Genomic DNA, 26,572 nt, shown 5'->3' on the forward strand with positions numbered 1-26,572 from the left:
GACTTCCCTCAGAGACTAACTGGTGTTCAGAGAGATGGAAAGATGAAGAATGAGGCTTGCTTTTTTAAATTGTTTTTTATTTTCAGTTTATTCTCTCTTTTATGTATATTTTTTATTCTTCTCATTATTATCTGTTTTTATTATTTTTTACAGTAATTTGGTCTTATTTTTAAGTTGTTTTTAGTTGTAGTTTTTTTTTTTTTTTTTTTAAACTCCAGTATTTTCCTTTTTGAGATCCTTCACACCTGCAGCTTTGCCTGCTCAGTCTGCAAGGTTGTTGTCATGGTGATTGTCCTTGACTGGGTGGTTGAGGGTCCTGCACTGCAGCCCTATAGCTGTGGTGTGGACTCCGACCCACCTTGATCTGGATGGTTCCTGTGGGGGTGCCCTGTGTGGTTATGGGTGGGCTGACTTCCAGTATAAATATATTCCCAAAATATTGCTTCCTTTACAGCAGCATCAAGGCAGATGTTTATTTCATTTGTACTTTCATACATGCTTTCAGACAGTAATAGGATTTGGATTTCATGTTTGCCAGTGAGGGGTGATTTGAGGGGAAATATAAGGAAACCTGCCTTCGCCATTTATCCCTGTAATTGTATTTGGTGAAATTCTGCTTTTTGCAGCCTTGGTCAACATCCTTTTTCTGTGTCACTCTGAGGTCAGATTATTTAGGCTGCTGACAAAAGGCTTTAAGCAAAGTTGATGTCCTATTCTCTATCACTGACTCCATCTTGAGCAGCTTTTATAACTTATTTGTAAGACTCCACACCTCCCATCCAAAAAAATATCATACTACACCAAAATGTCATAAGACCAGCTTCTTGTTTTGTCTTTGCTTTTCTCACCATGATGCCTCATTTGTTTCTCTGTTCCTTTCATTGCTCTTGTTGAAAGCATATGATGATGAAACCCATTTTGAAGCCTGTGCTCTTTTATAATGGAGTTTTTGCTCTCAACAGTGGATTTTCCATTAGCAACCTCTCTTTGCCATAGTGGCATTCAGTGGATCAACTTGTAGGGCAGGTTTTATTTGATAAACAGGATACCACAGCTACCTGTATATGTCATGGTTTGTCTGTCCTTTGGCCAGTTCATCAAATTAGTTTTTATGCTGCAGTTACACATGGTTTCTCTATATGATTACCAAGTCTGACCCTTATTTAATTAGTCCTCAATTTCCCAACTAGGCTGAATGGTGACGTAGTGGTTGACACTGTGGGCTTACAGGAAAAAGGTTGCTGGTTCAAGCCTCGGCGGGTGGGAGGAGGTTTGAACAGTGGCCTTTCTGTTCTGGCTCTGGCTTCCTCCCATCATCCATAGACATGCGTGTTGGGTTAATTGATTGCTATAAATTCTTCCTAGGAGTGAATGTGAGCATGAATGGTCATTTGTTCTTCTGTGTTGACCCTGTGAAGGACGGGCATCCTGTCCAAGGTGTACCCTGTTTCTCGCCTCATGGTTGCTAGGATAGTGTGCAGCTCCCCTGTGACACTAAATTATACAGCAGAAGGAAGGAATGACTTTCCTCAATATAATTTCATTTGTTCAGTGCCAGATTTTTGCCATATTCCCTGTCTAGCTTGCTAGTTTTCCTTTGTTCTTGCTCTGCTATTCTGCTGTGGCTGAGCCTTTTGTTGTTTTTAATGATCCTCGGTTAAGTTCGGTTAAGTACCTAAAGTTCTGCATTTGGTTGCCACCTCTGCTCTCAGCTTTGGATTGTGACATTATACATTCGGACAGTCAGCTGCATTACATTTTGTTTTTGTTGGCACATTTGACTTTTGAAACAGTTAGATGAATCGATATTGACTATTTTCTAACTGGCTGTAGCTCAGGTGGTAGATCAGGTATGCCCTTGAATCACTCTCCCGGCCGCATTTCTGTTCATTAAATCATGCTGTCTGTAGTCTCTGCACCTATTCTGAACTGGAGTCTGTCCAAGTTACCATAGAGAATGAGTAAGGTCAACCCAGGACCCGTCATAAGTCTATCACAGGTTTACACAGACAGGTAGCTGTCTGTGTAAGCCTGCTTATACGACTCTAAAATGCTTATACTTTCAGCAATTTAGAGTCAGCTCAGAATATGCGTGTCTTTGGAAAATTGGCATAAACTGCTGTCAGAATACACGCGACTGAGGAGCCAGAGATGCCTCCAGAAATGTACAAGGTTAGAGAGAATGAAACACAACAGTACAATGGAAAGAGGTACACACTCTTTAGACTTTACGCATCCGGCTTTAACCCAAGCACCTGCAGCGGCCATCTCCAGAAGTTTTCTGATAATGCTGTTCTTGCTGGTTGCATGTCAGAGTACTAACTGGAGTGCAGAGAGGCCATCAAGGACTTTGTCAACTGGTGTGGAACTAACTTCACATCAATACCAGCAAGACAAAGGAGATGGGGATTTCACCCTGCTCCAGTGAATATCCAGGAACTAGATACTGAGACAGTGGAGGTCTACAGGTACCTGGGGGTTCACTTAAAAAATAAACTGGACTAGTTAACCAACACAATGTCCTGTACAACAAGAGTCAAAGTCGTGCCCATCTACTCTAAGGACTCAGGTTTTTTGGAGTGTGCAGGAAGGAATTTAAGGACACCATTGTTGCTTTGATTGTTTTCTATGCAGCAGTCTGTTGGAGAGGTGGCCTAGCTGGTGAGGAGAGCTGATTCTGTCCTGGGCTTCCCTCTGGACTCAGTGGAGGTGGAAGTTAACCAGCTGACACACATCATAACAAAGACCTCTCAACCTGCGCACGAGACTGTTGGAGCAACGTGCAGCTAATTCTGCCAAATATGTCTACATCCATGATTTAAAAAGGAGCGCTTGAATCGCTCCTTCATTCCCACAGCAATTAGACCCTTTAATGAGCACTACCAACCAGTAAATTATTTAACTACATAATTACCAGAATGAAGACTTGTTTATAGTTTATTTTAATCCCACTATTTCCATATATCTTATAGAATTCATTTAAACATTTTGTTTTCCATTTGGAGTTGATCTGTGTTGTTTTTGTATTGTTTTTTGTTTTTTTATGTCAGCCTGCAATGTACTTGGAGCTGCTCAGGTGCTAGAATTTACTCGCTATAGGACAAATAGTCTTCTTTTATCCAAGAGGGAGTGATTAATGACATAAAACCTGCAGGAAATGAAGAAGTTTTACGATTGAATAATGACTTGCTGGAGGTTGTATAAAGAAGTTTTATTCTAGTGTTTTGGAGGGTGGCAAACACAAGTTAACATTTTAAATCCAGTAGACTTGTCGGCCAGTTAAATAATATTCATAAGAATTTACACTTTTTTTCTTCGGTGAAACCCTGCCATTTGAAAAGTCCTCATAAAATATTGATCAGTGATGGATTAGCACTTTCAGTTGAGGTTAACTTTCCAAAATGGGAAAAGACTGATCCATTTTTATGAAAAATATGATAGGGTCAAATATTAATATCAGGAATTGGGATTACAAAAGGAGCATGTGATAGTGGTACATATGAACTTTGGATGATCTTTGCACTTTAGTGCCCCCTGACAATGGCTATTTCACCAACTGCCTTGCATCCTGTCTCTTCTCTGAGCTCTCCACCCTGAAAAATTCAGTTCGATGCCAACTCTTGTATCATCCTTTGCTCTGTAAATTTTCTCATTCTTAGATCTTAGTGTCCTATTGCATCTTGTTGTTGAATCAGCCAATATGCTAATTCAAAACGGTGTCTTGATATCCAGTTCTGGCATGTGACGCGATATTGCAAAGGAAAACTGCAACGTGCTGCCCCAGGCTGGAACACAAACTTGTAGAGCGTGATCTTTCAGCCTTAGGAAGCTGCATAATGATGTTGGCTCCAGCAACGTGCATAATAAACGTCAGCGTCCCATTAACCAGTCAGAAGTATGGAGTTTGAAAACAAATGTAGTATTGCTTTAAGATTACAATTCAGCTTGCAATAGACTTGAATAAAATCCTCATCTTATTGCCGTATCCAACAAAATCAACATTTAAGTAACTTAAAGTCAGCATCTGCAGCATAAATTCAGCCATACTTATGACGCATTCACACTAGCCTTTTTAATTTGAATCCAAGTCCATTTGCTTGGAAAGTCCACTTTGGGGTATTGAGGGTGTAGAGTGATACAGGTGTTTTAAAAGGTCTGATCCATCTGATAAGTGCAGCATGAAACAATTTGGGTCTGGAATATTGTTGCACCCCCCACTAACTGCACCAAATCTCCAGTCAGACTTAGCATAGCAGGCTGTCTTGATACAAATGCACCCTCAGATCTACAAAGAAGTTAGTAGCTGCAGAAAAACTTAAACCTTTTTTTAAAAGAGCCCAAAGACTGCATCAAACATATGTCAGAGAAAAGCTCAATTCCCCTCCCATGAATGTTCACTGGGACAAAGCAGAGTAGGCAAGTTGACAGGCCGGCCCAAATGTCTGTGTATTTAGTGAGTGATTGTCAAAAATGATTTAAAACAAAGATACTGATGCAAGAGTTCATCATAGTGGGATTGTCAGGACTCATAATTACAGCACAGATAAGTTCTGACTTTCTTCAGGGCCAGCTTGCCCTTCCTTCTGACCTGTCAGTCAAAACTACAGCAGATTAAAGTTGTTATACTACAGAGCTTTTAGCACACAGCAATCATTTAGATACAACCCTGAGGTCATTTCGAGTGCGTACGCTGGCGTTCGGGCACTCTGCATGCATAAAGACGGCCCTCCCAGTGTGTTCGCTGGTGGGTAATAATGGGCTGAAGGGTCAGAGAGAAAAGCTTCCTGCATCACTATTATTTATAGACTATTTATAGAGAGGTAACCACATGGAAGAATGCTGTGCTGAGGGAGACAGTCCATTATTTATCAACGCTGCATGTCAGCTGAATACACTACTTACTCAATAACCCTCTTTGCTCCAGATCCATCTGTATGTGTCTATCAATAAAGACACACACATGCATTGTCTTTCCGGATGCCCTTCTTCTTCCCTTCTTGACCTGCTCAGTTACAATCACCACGGGGTTTGAGTTGCTGCAGGTTGCACGTTCCCAATCACTCCACTTTAGGGCTTTCTTCCCCGCAGAAGTGCATGTCCATCCTTGTGTCTGTGAGTTTCCACAGCTTGTTTGAATAATTCACCTCAGGGCCATTACTGAGATCTACCTCCCCTTATGTCCCTAAAAACCCATCAGGCATGAGACAGGTGGTCGTTCAGTGAAGTTGGGGGGCAGGGGCACATTGCATGACTTCAACCGCCCCATACACTGAAGTGAGAGCACCTGAGTTCTTTTACAGGGGATCAACTCGCAGAGATGAATCACCCCTCGCAACAATTTTTGGCTGAATTATTGAAAGCCTCCCTGGTGGGACAGTGTGCATGGTTAATCTGTGAGATTTCAGGCTTTTATAGCAGATGTCCAGGAGTTCAGTCTCAGATTTAACAGAGACTAGAGAGTTCTCTTGTTATCTGTGTGTCTATGTTATTACTGATTAAATGAGCAAGTACATGTAGTGCTGTGTGCTGCAGTAAACATAGTTTAGTGCTGAAAAGCTCCTTGATAAAAAAAAATGCAGTCATGATAAAGAAAATACACAATCATATAATTCGGCCATTTTTCATTAGGACATATTAATTTGGGATCTGGTCTTTCAGGTTTTAAAAGGAGTAAATACAACCTTTTATTCACAAGAACATATGACACATTACAAAGTATCATTAGATATTTAACAACTGAAAAAAATGTAGAAGCTATTTAAAAGAAACTAAGTATGTCTTATAATTCAATAGATTTTTAAACTTTCTGTTTGACCTTATCAGTCTAACATTGTTTTAGGGAGTTTTCGTCCACCTCTTTTTATTTTACAAAGGCATTAAAGTTCTTATAGCATTATTTAGACATGGCTTTCTTAAGGTCTCTTTACAGTTTTAAGTCAAGTTTTGGTCTGCCCTTTGGCGAAATCAATTCAGTTCAATTGAATTTTATTTGTATAGCGCATTAAAAACAGCCCCTGCTGACCAAAGTGCTTCACAGTACAGAAAATACAGTTAAAATTATTTAAATTAGATAAAATTATTCAGCATGTAACATGTAAACACAGGCCTGTAATTAACATGTAGCATGCTAACACAGGCCTTTATTGAGTATGCAACATGCTAACACGGGCCCAATTAACATGTAGCATGCTAACACAGGCCTTTATTGAGTATGCAACATGCTAACACGGGCCTAATTAACATGTAACATGCTAACACAGGCCTGTAATCAACATGTAGCTTACTAACACAGGCCTTTATTTAGTATGTAACATGCTAACAAAGGCCTGTAATTAACATGTAACATGCAAACACAGGCCTGTAATTAACATGTAGCATGCTAAGACAGACCTGTAATTAACATGTAACATGCTAACACGGGCCTGTAATTAACATGCAACATGCTAACATAGACCTGTAATCAACATGTAACATGCTAACACAGGCCTTTATTTAGTATGTAACATGCTAACACAGGCCTGTAATTAACATGTAACATGCTAACATAGACCTGTATTTAACATGTAACATCCTAACACAGTCCTGTATTTAACATGTAACATCCTAACACAGTCCTGTATTTAACATTAAATATAATTTAAAGGATTTACTCTAATCAATTAAAATAAATTAAATGCATCAAGTAACAGATATCTTAGCTTTTCAAGATAAATGTCTGTTTGGAAACTATTATTCCCCACATTGCTGCAAAGGAGTTATCCTTTACTTTTTTCTGCTCTCCTTTCAGGAAGTTATGACTTTCTTCACCACAACTCGTGCTTTCTTCCTGTTTCACTAAATAAATATTCCACTTAGTAAACGCTGATGGTGCTGAGCCAGCGTCCAGCCTCTGGACCACCACTCAGTTGCTTTTTGTATCTTTGTCATTTATCTAAATCCTAAAAATCACATCACTCGAAGGTGGCAGGGTGAGAGATTGGAATTTTAATTTTCTCTCCGCTCCATGGACACTGGTTTAGTTTCCCGGCTCTGAGGCGACGGATTAAGCGTAGGTGGACAATTCTCAGGCTTTGCATATTTTGGATATTAGCTGTTGCACATCCAGTATTTCTTTTTCTGCATGTAATTCATCAGGGTTTTTTTTTTTTTCCATTTCTTTCTTTCTTTTTTTGCTGAGTCATTATTTAGTGTTTAAGCCAACTGTTGATCATCACATGGCGCCTTCCTCCTTCTGAAACTATCTATCATCCTTTGAAATATTTTCAACAAAACCTGAAAAATAAAGAGCAACTCTGCATTTAGACCATCAGTCTCATGAAAGAACCTGCTATATGTAATTTACCCTGTCTAAAAATTCCTCCATTGCACCTCTGTTCAGGCCTGCAGCTAAGCTCATGCCTTCCAAAGAGGTCATTGCATCACCAGAGTAACTTTGGCAGCAACAACAGGCCAATATGTTGTTCACTCTTTCAAAACAAACATAATCAGCAGCCACTTTGTGTGTTACCCGAGTCCACCAAGCCAAACAGGTCACAGCCATATTATGAAAACTACAAATTTAGCCTGATGCTAATTTACTCCTGGTGAAATAAATTTACAGCAGACAAGTCCCAGCTTGTTTCAAGTTGCCTCACAATAGCTGATATTAAGGTGAAAGCCAAGTTAATGTGGTGATAAGATGGTATTTATATAAATAACTTGGAAATAAGAGGTAATTCTGCAGTTAGCTTAAGTAAACACTTAAAATGAGGAGCCATCAGGAGGGTGGATACATGAGAAATGTGTTACTGGACTGTAGGCTGTGAAATATCCAAACAAATTGTGTGTGTGTGTGTGTGTGTGTGTGTGTGTGTGTGTGTGTGTGTGTGTGTGTGTGTGTGTGTGTGTGTGTGTTTGTGTGTGTGTTGTGGTCTGTAGGAGAAAAGAAATCCTGCAAGGTAAGTGTAAAAAACCAAAAAAAGGAAAGGATATTTCACACCCTGTGCTTTTCGCTTTTTCCCCCTGTCCGTCCTCCCTTCTGCTAAAAATAACTCCTCAGAGTTTTTTCTTCCTCCCTCTTTTGCCTGCCTTTTTAGTTGCATTTTTATCATGTTGAAGTTGGCATATTTTTCTGACAGGCAATTTCAAAGATAGCATCTCAATTTCAGACTGGCTCATGGCATCTCTTGAGATGCCCCCACCTCCTGTTCTGCTGGGGTCATTTCCCAACCTGTAAAACAATTTCTTGCACCAGCAGCAGTCGCAGCTTACGCCACGAGAACTGATATCTGTCCACGATCATTTAGATGACTGAGTTCTTATCAGCATTACATGTCTGTGGGCATGTAAGCTGTTCCTCTTTCTCAGTCTGCACCCATGTCCAAACAGCTGCTGTTAACACACAGCTGACACCTTGCAGTCTATTGACTTTGCAGAGCAGGGCATGGATTTCTGAGAGGTGATAAGACCAACTGGGTCTGGACTCGGTGGCCTCAGTGCTGTTATGTTATCTCTACATAAAGATAGCAACGGAATCCATCAAGTATGTGAAAGGAAAGCAGGGGAGAGGAATCCTGCTCTGCCATGTCTGCTCTTTTGATTAAAATGTGCAAAGGTTGCACTTTTAACCTCTCACATGAATTTCTCACCTGAAGACGAGCATGTCAAACAGGCCTCTTTTGGCAGTCCTGACATAAAACTAAGAGGTTATGACCAAGGAGTGAAAACTCCACAAATAAAAAGAAGAAAGAAAAAACAGGTTTGCATGAAGCAGAAGCAGCCAGGAGGTCATGTTTCAGTCTCACGGTTGGTCTTTTCAAAACTCGCATGCTTTTAGAAGAATAGACTCAGGATTTGAAATAGTGCTGAATAGCAAAAGACTCTTCTGTCTCTGATTTCTCGGAAGCACACACACACACACACACACAGGACTTCCACTTCCCCCTCATCCGTAGAAATTCTAAACCTCTTTTCAGTTTGGTTTGTGAGTGGAGGTCACGGTCGAGCTGCCTGCCTGGGAACAGCAGCAGCCAGCGCAGGACCAGCAGATCCGAGGAATAGTAAACAGAGTGAGTGCCTGCGTCAACAGAGCAAGCTCGGAGAGTGCATTTCCTTTTGGCCAGGTCAGACCAGCGTAAAAGCCCAGACGATATGATATGATGACTTAATGCATTCTTAAATGCTTGACTTTTACAACAGGCTGCTGTGGGACTGGTGGCATGGAGAGATATACTGTAGAAGCTAATAAATCTACTGCAAAAAAAAAACCATGAAGAGTTTTCACACATATTTCCTCCATCCGAAAAGGTATGAAACTGACATGTTATTGCAGAGAACTGTCCAGACTCACATGGAAGATTTAAACAAATCAAGTGTATAATTATTAAACTAAATTGTGAACATGAGAAAAACTATGTTGATTCGCAGTGAAACTCAGAATATCCCCAAAAAACCTGGTAAATGAAAAAAATTACTTCATCTCACTCAAGATGTTGACTGTTTCAACGTATCTGATAGTTTCTGTTTGCTTTTCATTCTGCTGTCCATCCATCTATCCATCCATCCATCCATCCATCCATTCTTCCATCCATTCATCTGTCATCCATCCATGGGTTCATCCATCCATCATCTATCCATCCATCCAACCATCCATCATATCCATCTGTACATCCATCCATCCATCCATCCATCATCCATATCCATCCAACCATCCATCCATTCATCTGTCATCATCCATTCGTTCATCCATCCATCATCCATCCATCCAACCATCCATCATATCCATCTGTACATCCATCCATCCATCCATCCATCATCCATATCCATCCAACCATCCATCCATTCATCTGTCATCATCCATTCGTTCATCCATCCATCATCCATCCATCTATCCATCCATCATATCCATCTGTTCATCCGTCCATCCATCCATCTATCCATCCATCCATCCGTCCATCCATCCATCCATCCATCCATCCATCCATCCATCCATCCATCCATCATATCCATCTGTACATCCATCCATCCATCCATCCATCATCCATATCCATTCAACCATCCATCCATTCATTCATTCATCCATCCATCCATCCATCCATCCATCCTTCCATCCATCCATCCATCATATCCATCCATCAATCCATTCATCCATCCATCCATTCACCCATCTGTCATCCATCCATTCATTCATTCATCCATCCATCCATCCATCCTTCCATCCATCCATCCATCATATCCATCTGTACATCCATCCATCCATCCATCCATCCATCCATCTATCCATCATATCCATCTGTACATCCATCCATCCATCCATCTATCCATCCATCCGTCCATCCATCCATCATATCCATCTGTACATCCATCCATCCATCCATCCATCATATCCATCTGTACATCCGTCCATCCATCCATCCATCCGTCCATCCATTTATCCATCCATCCCTCCATCCATCCATCATATCCATCCATCCATCATCCATATCCATCCAACCATCCATCCATCCATCCATCCATTTTCTTAACTGCTTAGTCCAATTAAGGTTCACGAGGAAGCTGGAGCCCATCCCAGCAGTTAATCAGAGAGAGGCAGGGTACACCCTGGACAGGTCGCCATTCCATCACATATGTATTCAATCATAATTCACTTTATAATTTAAATTTACAAATAATATTTTGCCCATCCCATTTTTAAGACAATTTAAAGTCAAAATCTGCAGGTTATTCTGGCAAAGTGTCTGAAATTTAAATAAAAAAAGAGACAACTCATTGAAATGTGAGCTACAACCAACAGCTGCAAATAAAAGTGAATATTCAGACCTGATTTTAGTAAAGATATCAGAACAGAGTGAAGGTTTGTGCTTTACTGTTAAAGAAAGAAATGAATAAGAAACCCTACTGAATTATAGTGGCATTGTTGATATGATTTGGGTTTGTTTTGACAACTTTAAATTATACATCATATAAAAAGAGCACTGGATATTATGGCCCTTAAAACTATATAGTGAGCCAAGCAACATGTCAAACCAAGAGGAAGTTGAGCGTTGATACAATGATGAAGCTTAGATTTAAAATTGGGAGTAATAAAGCTTTTCTGCAGCTAAAGGGGTATTTTGCTTTAATATATTTTAAAGTCATAAAGCTGTATTTAAAAGTTTAAAATACCACAACTGAACTTTGACATATTTAAATGCTTTTCACTAATTCAGCATCAGTCTTGCATCATGTCTCTTCTCTGAGCTCTTTCTGACCAGAAAAAGTCAGTCCATTCTTTACACATCTCTTGCTCTGTCAATGTCTCTCTTTCTTTTCCTTGTTTCTCCTGATAACACCTTCTTTTCTGAAACAGCAACTATGCATATTCATAACCGCCACTGTGTTGACATACAGCTGCTGGTGTGTGACGTGAAATGGAAAACATCTGTCACATGTTGTGAAGTACGATTATTCACCCCGGGGACGTTGCAGCGAACTAACAACTCCAGGAAAGTGCATTTGGTGTTTAGAGGGTTAATAAAGAAAGCCGTTACACTGCTCTTTATTTCTCACATAGATGACAGATTTCATGCAGTCATAGGAAGTAGACAAATAAACTTCTTTCTGTCGTAGGCTTTAACATTTCAGGACTTACACTATTATTTGGCTCCTCCCAGGTTTTAAAATAAAATAAATGCAACTTTTTTATTTTTTTAAACTGCCTAAAACCTTAAAAATGAAAAATGTTTTACTCGTGACTGTAGTTGTGCCGTGAACACACTATGCTGTTAGCGGGACCTGCTCCGTCTGTGCCATCCCACACAATTGCTTTCTGACCTTGCAAGTCTTTGACTGATCAGTCAGTTTTTTTCTCTCTCATCCTTTTATCTTCATCCAAGGCCAGCCTCCCCCCTCTCTATTGTAGGTAAACAGATGAAAGAGTAAAGTCGGGGCCTCTCAGGGGCTTACATTATGTGAGGTCCGTGCTTTCTGCCTCTTTTGAACGTGGCTCTTTTTGCAAAAGGAAAAGCAAAATGTGTTCAAACTGTTTTCCACAGATTTCAACGCTGCTGTTCATCTTTTTTAATAGATAACGCTAAAAAACTAAGCAATGTGAGAATGAGACTGTGTTCATGGGTGACCTCCTCTCCTCTGCAGGGTCCTGGTGGAGCGGAGGAGGCGTTGTATCCCGATCCGATCCAGTCCCAGCAGCTTAAGATCCAGCACAGCTTTGTCCAGGAACATTTCCAGGCGCAATATAAGTGAGTTTTCTCTCTAAACACACAACACTCACACATGCTTGAAATGAAATCTGCAATTGCAACAATGAAACAGCAGGGTCTTTCAGCCCAAGCGGCCAGTAAAGAGTACGCACTGGCTTTCTGGGATCCTGAGTAACCCATCATGTGATGATGTGATGGTGTAAGAAGTGTCGGTTCATGAAGCACCTCCCCTGATGTTTTATTGTCCGACTTTAGCTCCGTGTAACCTGGAACAAAAGGTTAAGAGAAGCATTGCTTTTCTCATTTTGAGGACTTGTATAGTCTGTTTTTAAAGAGTCCAGCGGGGTCTTTTGTTTAATTTATCATTCTTTGCCTTGTGAGTCATGTTTACTGTACAATAGCTGTACTGCTGTGTTGTCAGATGGTGGAAATGTCAGGTTTCCCTGCAACAGAAAGGTCACAACTTAAATAGCTACTGCACACAAGCAGTCCAGCTTTACACCGTGTGGGAAAAAAAGTGCTAAAACGAAACTAAAAGTTGTGCACAGACATCATATCAGCCTGTTTTAAACTAAAATGGGATTCAGGTTTCTCAGGATATAGATTCCTTTAACACAGAGAGGAAATCTAAATACATACCAGTTATTACCAAGCTGAGAAAAACAGTAGCTCTTAAAATTCCCAATTAACCTGAATTATTTAATTTTTTTTACTAATTCCAATTATTATGTCTAGACGTCAAAGGTTAAAAGGTTAACATACACTTACCATCCACTTTATCAGGTCCACATTGCTAGCTCCAGGTTGGACCCCATTTTTCCTGCAGAGCTGCCTTTATTGCTGGTGTCAGTGATTATAAAAGTTGTTAGAAACATTCCTCAGAGATTTTGAACCATATTAAGATTAACATTAAGATTAAGATTAAGATTTACTTTATTTATCTCCGTAGGGAAATTGAATTGTAGCAGCAGCATATACATTGAAAAATATAAATACAGTATTACTATAGGTCCCATAAACACACACACACACACACACACATAGCAGCAAGTATATTTATATAGCATAGAAATAAGAATAAGATTAAATTCAAATTAAGACAGTTAATATAAATGAATAGGTTTGTAGGCACCTGAGATGATGCATTAATGCAGTTATGTGAGCACAGCACTGACAGAAAGGGATGAGTTATAGAGTCTGATGGCAGACGGCTGGAATGACTTCTTGTACTGTTACTTAGAGCAACGCGGCTGCAGGACTCTGTTGCTGAAGCTGCTCCTCAGTTTGTCCACAGTGTTGTTTAGGGGATGGGAGGGATTGTCCATGACTGTCAGCAGTTTTGACAACATCCTGTCCCTCAGCACCTCCTCCAGACTGGCGAGTTTGAAGCCCACAACAGAACCTGCCTTCTTCGTGAGTTTATTCAGTCTGTTGGGCTCGTCATAAGAGACTGATAGAACATGTGGAGCATCCTGCTGCAAACACTGAAGGACCTGAGTCTCCTGAGGAAATAGAGTCTCATGGCCTTCTTGTAAACAGCATCAGTGTTTGTGGACTGCTCCAGTCTATTGTCCAGCTCAACACCCAGGAACTTGTAAGATGGGAGTATTTCCACATCTTTCCCTCCAATGCAGACTGGGGAGGTTGGGGACTTACTCCTGCTGAAATCCACCACCATCTCCTTTGTTTTTGACACGTTCAGCTGCAGGGGATTCTCCTCACACCACCTGACAAAACTCTCCACAAGGTCCCTGTATTCGTCCTCACGTCCATCTTCCACACAGCCCACAATGACAGTGTCATCCAAGTACTTCTGGAAGTGACATGTCTCAGAGTAGTACTGGAAGTCAGCTGTGTAGGTGGTGAACAGAAAGGGGGACAGCACAGTTCCTAGAGGAGCCCCTGTGTTGCTTATCAGGGATTCAGACACACAGCTCTGCAGTCTCACAAACTGTGGTTGACCTGACATGTTAACATCATAAATTTGCTGCACATCACGATGAGAATCTCCCGTTCCACCACATCCCGAAGCTGCCTTGTTGGACTGAGATCTGATGACTGTGGAGGCCGTTGGAGGACAGTGAACTCATCGTCATGGTGGAGATGATGTGAGCTTTGTGACATGGTGCATCATCCTGCTGGAAGTTTCCATCAGAAGATGCTACGGTGTGCTCATAAAGGGATGGACACGGTCAGCAGCAATACTCAGGTAGACTGTGGTGTTTAAACCATGTCATGTTGGTACTAAGGAACCCAAAGAGTGCAGAGAAAATCTCCCTCACACCATCACACCACCAGCAGCCGGAACTGTTGCTACCAGGCAGGATGGAACCATCTTTCATGGTTTAACCACTATATTCTGATCCTACCATCTGAATGTGGAACTGAAATGGTAGACCAGTTTCTCCATCTTCTATTGTCCAGTTCTGGTGAGTGTGTGAATTGCAGCATCAGTTTCCTGTTCTTAGCTGACAGGAGTGGCACCCGGTGTGGTCTTCTGCTGCTGGAGACCATCTGCTTCAAGACTGGACATGTTGTGTGTTCAGAGTGTGATATTCTGTGTATCTTGCTTGGAACCAGTGATTATTTATGTTAATGTTGCCTCTCTATAATCTCCAACCAGTCTGCCCATTCTCCTCTGACATCAACAAGACATTCTGGTCCAGACAACTGCTGCTTGCTGGATATTTTCTCTTCTTCAGATCATTCTCTGTAAACCCTGGAGATGATTGTGTGTGAAAATCCCAGTAGATCAGCAGTTTCTGAAATAAGCAGACCAACAAACATGCCACAATTAAAGTCACTCAGATCCCCTTTCTTCCTCATTCTAATGCTTAGTTTTAACTTAAGCAAGTTGTCTTCACCACGTCTACAGGACTAAATGTATCAAATTGCTCCCCTGTGATTGGCTGATTAAATATCTGTGTTAATTAGCAGTTGAACAGGTGGTCTTAATGAAGCTGTGGGTGAGTGTAAAGCTAAGATTCTTATTGATTCTTCTGTATCCAGCGTAGATTTGCTGTTTACACACTGCAAATCCTCCACATTTCTAAAATAGTTTATTTATATCCTGGCCAGTAGAGAGAAAATTATGCTATTACATTCTAGTCGTGCTTTAGGGGATATTGTTTTAAAAAATTTCAGAGATTTTTCTTTCATACATTTTTAACAAACTTGAGATCTTCTGCATCGTTTTATTTCTATCCCAAATTTTCCATCCTAACATCTTTATTATGGAACATGTCACAAGAATAAATGAAATAGAAAAGACATCAAACACCATTTTTCTCTGTCATGACTAAGCGGCAACCTCCGGCGGTTAAAAGTGAAGCCTATGTGGAAGTGCACAAAACTGCAGTTCCCCCTTCATCCACTAGGGGCTCCAAAACAGAGCAAATCTCCATAGACTCCCATGTTAAAAACACCAACTTCATGGCAGAAATAAACATGTTTACAGCCTGGTTCAAAAATCCCTTTTCGGTTTATAGGTCAGGTTTACCTTCATGACAACTGTGGGGGGAGTGAATTTTTTTCTAACTTGTCCGTTTAAAAGTAATTTAGTCTCAAAGTTCGGCATATTTAGGGGCGCGTCCTTTTGATTGACAGGTACCAATCTCTTCAAGTCTTCAAGTCAGAAGAACGTAGAACAACCGCGGTTTTTAGCCGGTTAACAACGTAACTTAGCTTTAGCCTGCTTACCTCCGTTAGCTGGTTAGCTCCTGTTATCTCGGGGTTAGCTCGGTTAGCTTTTAGCTACAGAAAGCTCGTAGTTCGCTTGATGTCAATCATCCACCATGACGCTCACGGCTCCCTTCTCAGCTCCACCTCTTTGCCCATATTTGTATTTTCAGGGCAAGACAGCGTGCATGTCACTGACAAAATGGCGACGGTAGGAACCGCCCACCAAGCTTCAATTCAGCTCTTCAGAAACCTATGGGTGACATCACAGAGGCTACATCTATCTCTTTATATACAGTCTATGGTCGTGACCTAAAGTTAGAGTTAACAGAGTAATCACTGAATTTTACATTTGTTTTGTCATTTTCACAAACACTTTATGATTTCTATTGTATTTTTTGTTATGTAATACTTTATTAATTTCTTCATAGTTTAAACTACAAAGATTTTTTCCAGTTGCTGTTTGCTGAAAGCCTTTATGAATCTCATTTTAATCTCATTAATTTGGAAAACATATTTCTTCATAAAGCAGACTGTTGATGTTTTTAATAAGAGGCTCAAGACCCACCTTTTCAGCTTAGCATAAAGAATTTATTTATTTTTTTAATATAATTTCATTATATGATATTTACCCTATTTTTTTTAGCACATTATTTAGTCCTTTCAAACATATTTTTATTATTATTGCTCTTATTTTTTCTTACTGTTTCTTAATATTATTTAACTTTTTTAACTCCAGTGTTTTTCTTATAGGCATCCTCCACGCTGGGGGCTCTACCTGCTTGGTTTGGGGTTTGTTGCAATAGTGATTGCTCCTGTTTGAGTGGCAGGGGGTCCAACACCGCAGCCTTACGGCTGTGGGGTGGACCCCGGCCTGCCTGAGTGCTGGATGGTTCCTGGCGGCGGCCCCTTTGAGCATGGGTGGACTGGCTCCTGGTGTGGATGGATCCCAAAGATCTCATCAGTATCAAGTCAGATGTTTATAACTTAGTTTTGTGTTTTATTTTGTTCAGTTAAAGAGACAGTTAGGGAGTAAAGTTATTGAGAGGGGATGGGGGGGAGTTGTCTTTTCTTGCGTGTGTATGAGTGTGTTAAAGTGTCACAATCAGCCTTGCTTCCTCCAGCATTGCTGCTTGCTAGGTGTGCTAGGTGTCCACTCTGTCGGCCCAGAGGAAAGTTACTCTGCCCTGCTCTGCTCTACTCATTGGGAACCAGAGTTCAACTCCAGCACCAAACCTCACCAAGTGGCTGAAATAAAAACTGTTAATCTGCCCAGATCTGTTGTGCTGCTTTTGGGTCCTTTCTCCGATCATTTCATAAAGAGAACGTGTTGAATAAAGATAAAGGAAAAAGCTTCACACCAGTAAATGAAATATCTATATAGCTTGTGATGCTGTTTTTATTTACACTTTTATTTGTGTGTATTAGTGTTTTATATTTATATTTATGTTGAATTTTTTTTCATCCTGCACTTTATTCCATACCGAGAGCTGCTGTAACTTGTGAATTTCTCCACTGTGAGAATAAATAAAGTCTAAGTCTTCTAAATTGTACAATCCCGTCCCGTTTCATTTGTGGCCTGCTATCACATAGGTGAAGATCTCTCACAGCCTTGTAGCCTCCAGCCTTTCATCCGTTCCACAAATCAGCTCCTCGTCCCGTGTTCAGCTCCTGATGCTGATGTAAATCGCTGAACCTATTAGGACTGGATCAATAAACCATTCAATAAACTGACCAGTTATCAAGCTGTTAGATTCTATACCAAGATCTGATCTAATTACTGCGTCTTTTCAAAAGCGCAGTCCTTCCACACCGAGCAGCTATTATCTTGTTTGTCTGTACCTTCTTCCTTCTGCTAATTCTGTGGAAAATTGACAGCTCTGCGCGACTACCAGTAATGCATCTGTCTGAGCGCATCTCCTAATTGCTACCCTCATTGTCAAATTCTTCAGCCGTGACATGTCGGGTGTGTCTGCACAGGAAGCACCAGTCTGTTCCTTTCTCCCACTCAAACACTGCTCCAGCTAAGGAGTGTGGGTGAGATGGTACAGAGAGAGTGTATAAATTCTGTCCATGACCAGGTTGGCTTTGCAAAGGAATATAATGGACAGCTTGAGTCTGTTTTAAAAGTGCATGAGCTTGCATACATGTGCGTTCTAAAGGTGAGATTTTACATGAATACTGGCACTCAAATTTAATCAAATACATCTTGACTCCTGTCCCCCTTTTTCACTGAAGCAACTCATTCTGGAGGCTCCACTGCTTCCTCCGTAACACTTTGCAATGCAGTGTCCGATGTGATACAGCATCCAGAGTTGACAGACCGGAGAATTATTCTCAGAGCAGCCTAGTTTGTCACTGTACAATCATCACAGCCATTATACATGTTCAAACAAGTTGAATCACAGTGTGGGGGAGCCAAGCTGAGGGTTATTTGATCTTAATTTATGTTTCGTGTCATCACATTATGGATCTGATCAAAAGGGTTTTTTTTTTCCTTTCTGTCATTGCTGATTTAATAAATCTCACTCCTTTTACCGCCTCCTACAACAAATTGAATTATTCTAAGATTGAGATCTTTGACTCTGTGGATGACTCACCATTTGTGCGGTATGTTTGTGGAGACTGCAATGAAAATGTCTGTCAGGCTGCACTCGCTGCATTGAAGCCAAGTGACGGGCAGCCGAGCGTTTCGGATTACAGACGTGGGGCAGTTTCTGTGGGAGTGCAGCTCGTCTTACTCTGCGCCCACTTTCTCTCAGAGACTCTTCAAACTGGCCGTGGTGGGTTGTTTTGGCCAAAATTCTGTTATTTATTCACCGGGTTTCTTTCCAGCCCTGGTAACTGGGCTTTGTACTGCGTTGATGTACCATGCTAATGTGGAAAATAAATGGCTTTTTATCACCGGAGGCTAACTGAGAATCATTTTTATCGTCCACGTGAGACTCTTGTCATTGCTTTAGGAAGATAATGACTGGTTGGGTTGGTTTTATATAGAGATAACAAGTGTTTCTCTACAAAGTTCAAATCCCTGGCAGTGACCCCATCCCCCCCCCAACCCTTCATCTCTTCAGCATGGCTGCATTACAGACAGAAGGATACATACCTCTCAACCTTTGCACGCTTCCTCCATTAGAGTACCACCAGAATATCACCTCTTCCTCTTCTGATGTTTAGAGCATCACCGGGCACATCTATGTTTTAGTGGTGTCTGAGTGTGATTTGTATGCATGACGTGCAGTTACCCTCGCTCTTTCCTGGCGAGAATAAGACATCCGTAGGACAGCCATTCGACTCTGCCAAGAGGGATAGATCCACTAAGAGCCAGTGTCAGCTGGGCTTGCTTGAATAGAGCTTTAGTTACTCACCCGACTCTCCAACACTACCATCGCCACCCTCAGCACCCCCACCGAATCTTGGGGGTGCCCTCCAATATGGAAAACACATTTCAACAGGTCATTTATGGCTCACTTTCCCATGGTGGGACTCAGGTTTAGGGTGTTAGGTGCTGTTTGTAAAGCCGGTGAAACTTAAGCAACACCAGATCTACTAAGAGTGTGTCAGCTGGGCTGCTTGAATCAAGCTTTATTTACTTCCCTTTTAATTCTTTTTAGATTAAATTCCAAATTAGACCCATCTCCAAAAGAAAAAGAAGACAATGAGCAGAATATAGGCCCTTTTTTTGGGATAACTATACAATAAAATTGGTGTGTGTAGATTGGGCTGTATGGTATGAAGCAGGATTCACATCATGTATCATATATAGTTTGAACGTAGAAACACTTTTCTTAAGTTACAATCCAGGATAATGAAAAAAAAAAAACCTCAGAAGTCTCTAAACAAGCAAGAGCATGGTACGGTTTCTGAACTAACCAGATGATGCCAGTTTCATATCTCTACTCTAGCAGCTTGATTGGTCTAGAAGTTAAATAACTTGACTGATTACAGCCAGTTCACCCAGGCTGCAGCCTCATGAAAGAAACATACCTGCCAAGCGCCCTGTTTCGACTGGGAAACTCCCATTTTTTTACCCGTCTTTCCCGAATTGTTTTCCCGTAAATCTCCTGGATTATGACACGGGGAGGAGATACACACACACACACTCACACACACACACACCACCTGCCGATCAACCCGAAGAAAGGAACCTGTGACCGACACCTCCCTTTCTCCCACCACTACCTTCTTGGCTCATGGCGGGTGCAGGCAAATTTCCCTTATCTTCAAATCCAGAAGTTGACTTGTATGCAGCCGGGATTCAACATGCAAAGGAGGAAACTTTAAAAAAAAAAAAAAAAAAAGCCAGCAAGAAGTGTTTGACCCAATGTGTGACCCAAATGGGCATTTTTATTTTTCCCTAACTTGGTCCTGATTTGCAGTGATGACTAAATATGAATGTGGCTGCAAAAACTCAGCTGCAGAACCATCACACGTGACCAACAAGGAAAATGAGACAGGTTTCCTGCATTAGGACCACGTCTGGCCCATAAAATATTTGCTGTAATCCACATCCAGACCAACAACGGACTCCTGGATTACAGGAGACTTGCCATAACTCAAGTCAAATGACATCCGGTCCAGTTCAGACCCACACAACACTTGCCAGTGCCATAACTAAGCCATTAGTGCCAAAAGTAGCCCAGATTTGGCCTAGACATGTCTGCTATCAGGGAGACGTTTCCTTTGAGATGTTGGATGATTTGGTTGCAGCTGATAAATCTGCAGCTACTGTGTAATGCTTCATGTCAATATGGAGCAAAATCTCTGAGGAATGTTTCCAACACCTTGTTTAATCTGCAATAAAAAAAAAAAAGAAACACAAGTTCTGAAGGCAAAATGGAGTACGGACTGGTTTTTTAACACTAAAATACTAAAATGAATGTGAGTTCAGAATACCCAGTGCTCAGAGACACGGCCAGGGAGAGAAAAAAAGCTGAAAAATTACCACTATTGCATAAGATCCCAAACTGAAACCTCAGTGTTCAGCCAAGAAATGCCTGCAGACAGAGCTGTAGATGGATGTGGGTATGCTGGGATGCTAGCACTGAAAATGAGTCAACCTTTTCAGGGTGAAGATGGACTCAAAGTGAGCTCCCAAACCCACTGCTATTGCAACATGCTTTCTTTCAGCTGTAGTCAGAAATAAAATCCACAGAGTAAAGGAGGAAAATGAACTTTAAAAGACATGAAAGGTGACCAGACACTGACATTACTCCTTTTCTCACCTGAGTCAACTTGTGGTTCCTTCTTAAATGTGACCCTTAAAGCGAAGGAAGACAATACACCTCTGAGCAGGATTTTGGAGGCTGTGGTTGCTGCTTCAGCGAAAGATGATCATGAACATCGGGAAACTGACAGACTAATGGCATTTGATGTAAAAAAAAAAAAAAAAAAAAAAAAGTGTGTCTGTGTTCTAGTCACATTGTTTTAAAAAGCCAAAGAAGTGTAAAATTAGGAACCAAAAGCTGCGTTTCCTTTACATTTTTTTGCAAAATAAAATCGACAATTGAAAATTTTGACAAACAACATTTGTAATTTGAAGGTGTTTCCACTGAACTGTGTTTAGCGTATAAACCTCTCGTTGACTGGATGAAATTTTACGAGAATTACGGCTTGTGCAAGGTAGCCACGTAGAATATTTGTGGGTTTTCTACTTGCTACGGCTTTTCAAAGCTTTTGTGCCTGATTTTCATTTCTAAACCTCTGAAATTTGTCGTTGTTTACTGCACCATCTTTACCGGAGATAAACTGGTCACAACCCCCCTAGTCACGTCCGGGGACGCGTAAACATGAAAAAAGTGTTATTACACTTTTGCGATATGTTTCTATATCTAATGATCTCTCCCTATGAGAGCGTAAAACCAGAAGATATTTGAGACTTTTTTCTAAGTGTAGGTGTTTCCATCAGTTTGTTTATTGCTATATTTAGTTTTTTGCACAATTCTAGGTGTAATGGAAATGCAGCTAATCCATTCATATATTATCCATATCGCTTAGTCCGATTAAGGGTCGCGTAGGAACTGGAGTCTATCCCAGTAATCTGGGTAAGTGGCAGGATACACCCTGGACAGGTCACCAGTCCATTGCAGGGAAACACAGCTAATAAGTGTGTATGTTCTGATAAGAAAGTCTTTTGTAATTAACTTATATAGCAGATTAAAAGGGTCATGTTTTGAGTTTTCTGATCTTTCTACAGTGTTACAGTGCTGAATCCTCATCAGACATGTGAACGACACCATTTTTTTATCACCTAAACGCATGTTTGAGTTTGACTTTGAGTTCCAGCACTCTTTCCGTTCGGTTTCCATGGCAACGAAAAACGCGTCGTTTTAGAGAGTTTTTCGGGTGGAAAACATGGGATGAAGTTATTTCCAACGATGGCTGGTGAGTTTACCAAAGAGAGACATCCTGCTGCATTCGTTGCTGTGGGTTGCTGTTTTCCACTTTGTTTTCAGGGTCTGATTCAGGTTCCAACATGTAGGGCTGTATGCTATGTGTTGACATTGTATTTTGTTTTTTTATTGAGTTCATATGAGCCTAATCCTTCTGTTTATAAGATGTTACAATGACGGCGAAAGCAGGTGCGGTGCGCGCTCCCGATGTAGTGCAGTGGCGGGAGGCGGGGCTTAATGTGGAAGAGTCTCAATCCACTCGTTTTGCCCGCAGGCTGATCTGACAGCCTACGGAGAGGGTCGGTCTGAATATAGCGATTTGTGACAATAACTCGATCAATCCCAGCCCTTCTGGTCTCAGAAATAAAAAATAAATTAGCCTGAAATGCACATAATAGTTCCACTTTAAGCTTTCTGAGGTATATAGTTCAAGTTTACACTAACTATGCTGATAGTATAAAAAAAAAAAACCAGACAAAAAACCAGAACCAGCTGAATATATTTTACCCATCATTTCCTCTGATATAACATCTACAGGCATCCATCATGGTGAAACTCTCTGTTCTAGCAGAAAGGTTGCATTCCTGTAAATATGTTTCTAACTGGCCATCCTCCACATTTACACAGTGACTGAGTCACATCCAGGTCTGGCAGAGTGCAAGCGCAGTGTTTTACTGTTACGATTATGAAACTGAGCCCTCAAGAATCTTTTAACTTACCTTCCTGCAGAACATATTTCCCAGCTGGTTTGGAAATTAAACTTCCGAGCCTCCGAGGTGTCTTCCTTAACCCCTGGCTTCCGCTTTGCTCTTAGAAAGCAGATTAAATTGGTTATAGCTTCTAGTTGTGGATAATATGGAAAACATCCACAGAGGGTTGTGGCTTAAGCATCAGGAGCACGACTCAGTCTGTTAACTGCTGTCATGGTGGAGATCGGTGTACATGAGAGAGCCGGGTGCACCAGAGATGAACCCAGAATTAACACATCAGGTCTTTATGGGACTTTTAGACTATTTCAAGTGTTTAACTTTTAATGTGAAAAGTTTTGGGGTTTTTTTAAATTTGCGAAAGGTCTAAGTCCAACAAATTTTACACAGATTAACTTAAAAATACTGGACAAAAGATTGGCTTTACACACAGAACAGTTAACAAAATTATTGCCAGCAATCGGCCCCAGCGGGCCCTCTGAGTCATTGTTCAGGCAATTATCTCAGCTGAATGAATTATTTCTTCCAGTGAAATTGAGAGGGATTAATTAAAAGAAGCATAATCGTGTACAAAAGGCACCAAACGGAGAAGTGTTGAAGCAGAAAAATCAATGCCGTGTGCTTTCATTCATTTCTTTTGTTTTTGATTCAGATGCAAAAGGAACAAAGACCATCGCTGTGGAAACTTACTTCTACTTCTCACTAAAAGTGACGCAACATGATGGAAACCTCTTCGTGGGTTTTGCCTTTACAGTACCGTTAAGCCCAGGGGGGGCTTCCTGTACTAATTCTACCCCCACCCTCATCCTCTCGCGCTCTCACCAGTTGCATCACTCATCCTTTCTTTTCCCACAATCAGATCAACGCACCTGAATAGAACATTGTGTTCATTTTTACTGTGTTGTCCACTTGTGTAACAAGATTAGGCCGTCAACGTTCCTGCCAGACCTAATCAGGACTTTATTTGGAAGCTTGTGTCGAGTTGTTTTTATTTCTCCTATAACTGATGTGCTCATGTTTCTTCCTTTTTCCTCAGATCCTCCCTGACATGCCCCCACTGCCTGAAACAGAGCAACACCTTTGACCCTTTCCTCTGCATCTCGCTACCCATTCCACTTCGCCAGACCAGGTGAGATCAGCCGAAGCTGTGCTGAACAGTGCACAACTTATTAGTTAAATAATTGTATATTAAAGGGAATTCATGCTTTGCTCATTTGCTCACTTTTAAAACCCATATAACAAAACTTTAGCTGAAAAAAATTAGCCAGCGATGGGGTCTACTGGACACCTCTGCAGTCGACTGTGTGCAGCAGAAAAAATGCGTCAACCTAAAAAGTAAAATGAGAAAAGAAAAAGAAGACAGTGAGCAGAATTTAGGCCCTTTTTTTGAAAAATTATGCAATAAAATTGTGTTATTTACAACGGTGCAATGTAACATAGACTGATAACATGATGAAAATAGTCTGCATAGGACTGCATGCAGTTTCAGCTGGTTGACACAGAGAGCATGAATTCATGAATTCCTCTTGTGAACATAACTTCACAAACCAACTGGTAGTATCTGAAATGATTAGTTCTTCAGTTGTTAATAAAACAATTGTTCTCATATCAGATTATCTTTCCAGATTAATTTCTCGCCATAGGAAGCTAAGCAAGCTATCCAGTCTTTCTGTTCACCACAGAAACGTCGGCTTCTTTACATGGAGCACTTTTAATCCAATCAAGCGCCAGTCAGAATAAAAATCCATCATGTAAATTGCCAGCTGATCAGATCGAAATTTATCTGAAATTATTTTCCAACCGATCAAGAAGGGTGGTTTAAAAGCAGGAACATTTCACTATGTATACACTCCTGCCAATCATACCTGTGGTTGATGCCGCTCTGGGTAAGCTTGAGCCCAGTGGGGGTTGCCTGACGTAACTAGTTTCTGGAAAATGAATGGTGACAGCAAAATAGAATTGGACTTTGGCAGATACAAGTTGTTCATGCAGGTATTTGAAAAGAATGAAGGAAGCCATAAGCTACGGATCTGTTGATCAAATAAAAAAACTCCTGGAAAAATCTGAAGACTTCATATTAAAAGGCCAGAAGTCACAGCGGGAAAAGTGGTGCAGACTGAGCCAGTTTTACACTTTACAACCAAATGGATCAACTAATGAGAGATCGACTGCTAGCATGGTCGCATAGCTATGGTGTGGTTGTTCCATCGTGTAAACACGCAGCTGATTGGATCATTTTATCCGGCGTTCATGTGAACAGCTGGACTCTGATCGGACTCATTTTGATTGGATGTATTAATAATTTGTCCATGTAAACAAAGCTATTGAGGCAGGAGCTTTTTTTTTTTTTATTTATTTATTATTGTTTTTAAGTCCTAGTAGTCAGTGTCTTCCCATTGGCACACAGAATGCTCTCAGTCTGGAGAATCAGATGGTTTTGTGATTCGCAAGCTAAGTGTGAGAAGAGCAACTTTTCTGTTGCCATCAAAAGAAAACTTAAACCTGAAGAATTTCCTCCCGCATCAGAGAGTTAGACAACGAGTCAGAGTAACAGGACCCACGTAATAACACCCTGTTGCAGCCTGGACATTCTGCAGTTAAAGTGTAGAAAAGCTCTGTGTGAACCAGGACTGACAGGGTGTGGATATCTGCAGCATAACTCTCACTTGATCACTTAAAGCTCGGGGTAGGTCATGTTGGGGGGCTAGCAAGATTTGAAAGTGGCGTCCTGTCTTGGCTCCTCCCCCTCTGGTTTTGCTCCTTGCATGATCCAAGGCTTTTTTTGTTTGCAGCTTTTTCCACCAACAATTTTCTCTTTCTCAGCCGAGTTGGGAAATCGTTCCTGCATTTTCTCAGCCATGTTTGCCTTCCAAGTTTCTTCTTCACTACTTTGTATTTTCATCCTAACACGCTGTTTTATATGCAGGGTGCGGCTATCAGGTATGCACTGCTGGAGGGGGAGGAAGCCTACGAAATATAAGAAACTTCAATTCGGTCCAAATGTTTTGATTGGTCAGAGTTTTTACAGATTTACAGTAAACTGAGGGGTCTAACTATATTTCTTATTGTTCATGATTAAATAATGTACAGACTACTATCAGGACGAGGAACCACTTCACCCAGAGTAAAAGGAAATGTCTCGGAGCAAGATTACCTCCTGTAGGTTTGAAAGTTTTTCGGAATTTTATATGTTAGAAAGGTTTTTTCTGGTCCTCCTGGGAGTAGCTTTTAGCTTAAGGTTAGCTGTCAAGATTAGCCGTTTCTGACTTTTCAAAACTGGAAGCACTTCGTTTTCTGTCTACCACCGTTAAGACACTGACTACTCATAAGCATGACACACAGTCCCACTGTAGCAAAGAGGCCTTGTCACACATCCCGCCGAGCAACGCCACACACACACACACATGCCCACGTCCACACACCGGTACTTACCTGACGGTTGTCCCGTGGACCAGCACGCCACCGACAGACTATCTGCCATTAGCAGATTATTAGTGGTGCATACCTGGTTGTCTCACTATGAATACTGTGGATAAGCTGATGGACATTTACTTCCAGTGTGTCGCCATGCTGGTTGGTCAGTTGTGTAAACCAAGGCAACGTTTGCGCTGAAGACGCA

General features: G+C 41.1%; 1 protein-coding gene across 1 annotated transcript in view; it reads left to right on the forward strand.

Moving 5' to 3' along the window:
* usp43b (ubiquitin specific peptidase 43b) overlaps positions 1-26,572 on the forward strand; it is a gene marked incomplete at both ends in the record, with an annotated part of 94,642 nt that overhangs the window by 21,570 nt on the left and 46,500 nt on the right. The window contains 2 exons of the mRNA XM_079252678.1: positions 12,112-12,215; positions 23,990-24,082. Of these exons, the coding sequence (XP_079108804.1) occupies positions 12,112-12,215; positions 23,990-24,082 (197 nt within the window). The remainder of the gene's footprint in view (positions 1-12,111; positions 12,216-23,989; positions 24,083-26,572) is intronic.

This window comes from Telmatherina bonti (genome assembly GCF_933228915.1).
Source record: "Telmatherina bonti genome assembly, chromosome: 14".
Classification (NCBI taxonomy): Eukaryota; Metazoa; Chordata; class Actinopteri; order Atheriniformes; family Telmatherinidae; genus Telmatherina; species Telmatherina bonti.